The sequence below is a fragment of the Equus quagga genome, chromosome 7, assembly GCF_021613505.1.
Source record: "Equus quagga isolate Etosha38 chromosome 7, UCLA_HA_Equagga_1.0, whole genome shotgun sequence".
Taxonomy (NCBI): Eukaryota; Metazoa; Chordata; class Mammalia; order Perissodactyla; family Equidae; genus Equus; species Equus quagga.
The window spans coordinates 35,636,468-35,641,121 of NC_060273.1; the positions used below are offsets into that span (position 1 = coordinate 35,636,468).

The following is a 4,654-nucleotide window of genomic DNA, read 5'->3' on the forward strand; positions in this document are numbered from 1 at the left end:
ACCGGGGGGGCTTTGGGGAGAAAAAGGAAAAAATAAAAAATCTTTAAAAAAAAAAAAAAACGTGATTGAGAACAAAAGGAGACCTTCCATCATGTCACGTTCCTCTGGTAGTGATCACATGACAGGAAGATTAGTTCTATCCTGTTTGGAAGGGTACTTCTAGCTGTCGTTTCAACCATGGATTTCAAGTAATGTTTTCAAGTAAGAAGGTCATTTGTTGGAGAAACAGAATTCCTTAGCATCATTATGACAAAGCTGAGGAGGTTACTTACTTTTCATCAGGCATATGTGATTATATAAGATAGTTAGAACTGTGTTTGATCCAAGAAGCTTTATTTTTTTATATCTAGAGGAAAAATGCAATATATTGTTGATATTTTAAGTTATTGCATTCAGAGTTGGCTACCATAGAATTTTCCGTTTTTGACTAGACCTTCTGTGTTGAGGGACTATGTTGGTAATGATGTTGGGAAGAATAATGGAAACCTCTAGACTTTCTTTTTGAGAGAATTATTAAACGCAGGTTGTGCTTTTCATCCTGTTCAGTGTAAATGGCCACTAGCCTTAAAATAGGCTGAAAATGTCTGTGCTATATTGTCAAGTAATAGAACTTGAAGGCATAGCGAAACTTTTCTGCACGCTTTTCAGATTTCTGTCTTAAATGACTTTCAGAATTGTTTCTTGTGAATTTTTTAACCTTCTATGCAGACTCTGTATCAGGAAGGAAACAGCTCTCCTTGCCTCTTTGAGACTTTGAGGTTAAAAATAAAAAGACAAACTCTTGCAGATTGGCATGTCTACTTTTATCTGTAGATAGAAATCCTCTTTGCCCTAGAGCAGGGTCAGCCCTCTTTCTGTGAGGCTGGAGGAAATATTTTAGGCTCTGAGGATCTTTGCAGTCTCCGTCACAGCTACACAACTCTGCTGTGTGGCACGCAAGCAGCCGTGGACGATACATAAATAAATGAGCGTGGATGTCTTTCAGTAAAACTTTATGGACAGTGAAATTTGAATATCACCTAATTTTCACATCATGAAATAATAGTCTTTTAATCTTTTTTCAACCATTTAAAGTTGTAAAAGCCATTCTTAGCTCACAGGCTGTACAAAAACAGGCCGTGTGTGCCATAGTTGGCCATCCCATCCCCTAGAGAGAATGTTATAGACATTTTAGAGGAGAAAACAATATTGTCTGAGATGTGGAATTGATTTTCTTGAAAGCTCTGCAGATAATTAGGCTGAGACAAGTTGTTTCATTAGTCTCTTCCTCTGCTTTGCTTTTTGGAATCTTGTGGTGGGTCTGCATGTTGCTAATGTTTATGGTGATTGCTTTCAAATGCAAGGAGAGCTCTTGGTTTATATGCCCTGGCAGCCTTGGAGGGTGACTTGGGAGGTTTTCTTTGGAGCCACTAGGATTTCAGTCATGCTTTGTCATGTCTCTAGTTTTTTTTAAATTGTTTCCATTTCAGTCATTGCTGTGGTCCTGCCCACACCCTGCTTCCAGGCAGTTTGCATGCTGTGTGGCCTGGTTGTCCTGTTTCTCCACGTCACTCTAATTAATGCAAGTTCTTGACTTTTCCCTCTTTGCTGTCTTTTCTTTTCTGGACATCTGCTAATAAAGTGCATTTGAATATTTTTTGAGTCAGATTGCTGCAGCCTAATATTGATGGCCAACTTAACATCCAAGAGTTGATAGACTGTTCGTTCCCTTAAAATGCCGTTGCACTGTTAGGAAGGGTGGGGCTCACTTCTCTCACATACCTTACAATCTCTCTTCTTTTGGCCTTTTTTCAGTCAAGTGTCTATTTATGAGGTGGACAAGCAAGATTGTCGCAAATTTTGCACTACTGGCATCGATGGAGCCATGACAATTTGGGATTTCAAGGTATTTTTTATCTTTCAGAACAAGTCTTGTTTGTGTTAAACTTTTCCCGTGAGAATAATGTTTCTCATTTCTTGAAACAAAATGTCAAGTCCAGCACACATAGAAATGTAGGCCGTTGGACTAAAGTTCTCTCTAAACCCTACAAGTCATTAGCAGCAAGAAAGCACGCTTTGTCAGGGCGCTGGAATACATACTTCTGGGTGTCCATTTAGTCCTTGAGGAAAAGCTGAGTGCTGTTTTTGTAGTGGGCCCTGTGTTGGGCACCAGTCTGCTTAACTACAGACATATATTTTTATGGTTTACACTGATTAATCTGATAAACATTGAGTAAGTGCCCACTGGGTGCGAGGCATGGTGTGAGACTCTGAGGATACTGAGCTGAAGGAGCTCTTGAGGAGCTTGTCTGGTAAAGAGGGAGTGGCGGTGGGGGCTTAGGTGGAGCTCCAGAAGAGAAGCCAGTGCCTGTCTTTATTTTCAGGACTTTTGGGGGATGCATGGGCTGTCAGCACAGCAAGGAAAAGATTGTGCCTGAGCTGCGTGTCCAGATGCAGTGGGATTTCAGGGTGCACGGGGTGGGTGGGGGCAGGCATTCTAAGTGGCACGAGCAGCGTGTGCAGACCAGGCCTGGAGCTCAGAGAGCTCACACCACATGTGAGGCACTGCCAGTGGGTTAGGCTATGTGTGGGTCATAGAAGCATGAGATGGAACTATAAAAAAGAACTGTGGCGTGGTCAGAGAGAGGAGGCTGGGCTTTGTCTGCAGACATCGAGGAGCCGTTCCAGAACCCGAGTAGAAAAGCACCAGGCTGTAAGGTGTGAGTGGGCTGGGCAGCCGTGGGCTCCGGGCAGAGGCCATCGAGTGCAGTGAACAGGTGATGCCATGGGAGCTCCAGCTCTGGCAGGGGGTGTGGCCATGAGGTTCTGGACTAGAGAGATTTAGCGGCCGAATGGAAGGGGATTGTGATGGTGAGAGAGAAATCCGGGAGGACTCTGCACACGCCCGCTTAGAGATTGGCAGACGGTGGGTGAGATGAGGGGCCAGGGAGGAGGAGCAGGGGTGAGAGAGGGTGGCTCCTGTGTGTGGCTCTGAATCCACCTTCTCCTGGTTAACCTCCAAAACAGGCGCCCGTTTACAGAGTGCCGCGGCTGCCTGTGCGTTTCCATGACGTTCGATTCCTTCCCCTCCCCGGGTCAAATACCTAGTACAGAAAAGCCTCCGGAACGCTCTGGAGGAAGTCTTCTAAAAGTCCCCTCCCCCCTTTTCACCTTTACATGCTTCGTGTCCTGGACGTGGCAGCTCCTGTGTAGTTGGCACCAGCTGGGCCCTTTGTTCTTTGATCCCTCAGGCCGAGTCCTTTTCTGTCCTTTTGTCCTTGTGTAAGCCAGGAAGTCCCCGTGCAGTATTCTCTTTAATCCATCCCCCTTGGAGGGCCTGCTCTGTGTTGTACACGAGGCTGGCTGCTGTGTGGCCTACACAACATAGGCGTGCCTGCCATGAGGGTGTCTAGAAGGTGGTGAAGAGGCAAGGGACATGCACACAGATGGCCCCCATGAGTAAGGACCACACAGATAAGAAGTGCGTGCCCCAAGAACACAGAGGAGCTGTGGGCTTGGGCGATGGGGACCAGGGAGCACATGGCCTGAAAGGGCCAGAAGGGGGAGCCCAGTCCTGGGGAGTGTGCCGGGCAGAGCCGGGAGAGCTGTCTCAGAGGGGGGTAGGGCCAGATTTGGGGGTGCGGGGTCCTGCTCCTCAGCCAAGGAGGAGGGGGAGCAGTGTGGTGCCGTGGGGACGACGCCAGGGTGGACAGTCCTCAGTAACGCTCAGTGTTCTTCCTGCCTCTGCAAGACCTTGGAGTCTTCTATCCAGGGCCTTCGGATAATGTGAAGCTGAGTGAGCCTCCCGGATCGCGTGACAAACTGACACACCGCACCGACGGCAGCCGCCCGCCATTTGCATGATGGCGACGAGAGCCAGCCGCAAGGAAACACTGAAGACACGTATCGTGCAAATATCGTGTGTTTTTGTTTGAATATAATTGGTGAAAGTGTTGGTTTTTTAAAAGCGGCAGTGATTTGGGTTTTTTTGTTTTTGCTGTTTCATTCCATTCTTGACCAAAGCTTCTCTTTAAGTAGTTTATTATGGAACATTGTCACACTAACTTAAAGGGTGGGGAGGTATGGAGATTGTCTACTAAAAATTAAATAAAAATACTGAATGTGACTTTGATTTTGTTTCCTTATACGATTTCCGTTTTTAGTGGAAAAAGAGTAAATTCTTTGTTAGACTGGTTAGTTTTTAGAGTAAAATCTTAGATTCTTAGTTTCTTAAATTGAGCTGTCTATACAACCTTTGACCAAAAGAGCCATTTATTGAATGCCATGTTTTAGCGTTGCAGTGCTTCTGCGGAGTGGGTGTCCTGTTCCTATATTGCACGTGAGGCACCGCCACTCAGCCGCCGGGCCCAGATGGGAGCCTGAGACCCCCAGGTCAGGCCTCTGCACCCTGTGCCCACAGCAGGGGCAGCTGCTGCCCAGGGTGCACCCACAAGGGCGTGCTGCACGCGAGTGTGCAGTGCTGTGAGAAAGGAACAAGTTATCATTTTGGTTTAGAGATTATTGTCCCCGAACTAAGTTATTTTCATCATAATTAGACAGGAAGTTTGCCATTCCGAGGCCGAGAATCTTGAGAGGTGCAAATGTGACTGGATAGCAGATAAATACGAGTAGCCTTGAGCGTGCCCGTGTCTTCATCCCTGGCCCGGAGAGGCAG

At 46.6% G+C, this 4,654-nt stretch overlaps 1 protein-coding gene across 1 annotated transcript in view; it reads left to right on the plus strand.

The window, feature by feature from the left end:
- ARPC1A (actin related protein 2/3 complex subunit 1A) overlaps nt 1-4,105 on the plus strand; it is a 28,185-nt gene extending 24,080 nt beyond the window's left edge. The window contains exons 9-10 of the mRNA XM_046666872.1: nt 1,795-1,885; nt 3,731-4,105. Of these exons, the coding sequence (XP_046522828.1) occupies nt 1,795-1,885; nt 3,731-3,769 (130 nt within the window). The 3' untranslated portion in view covers nt 3,770-4,105. The remainder of the gene's footprint in view (nt 1-1,794; nt 1,886-3,730) is intronic.
- The last annotated feature ends 549 nt before the right edge of the window (nt 4,106-4,654 follow it).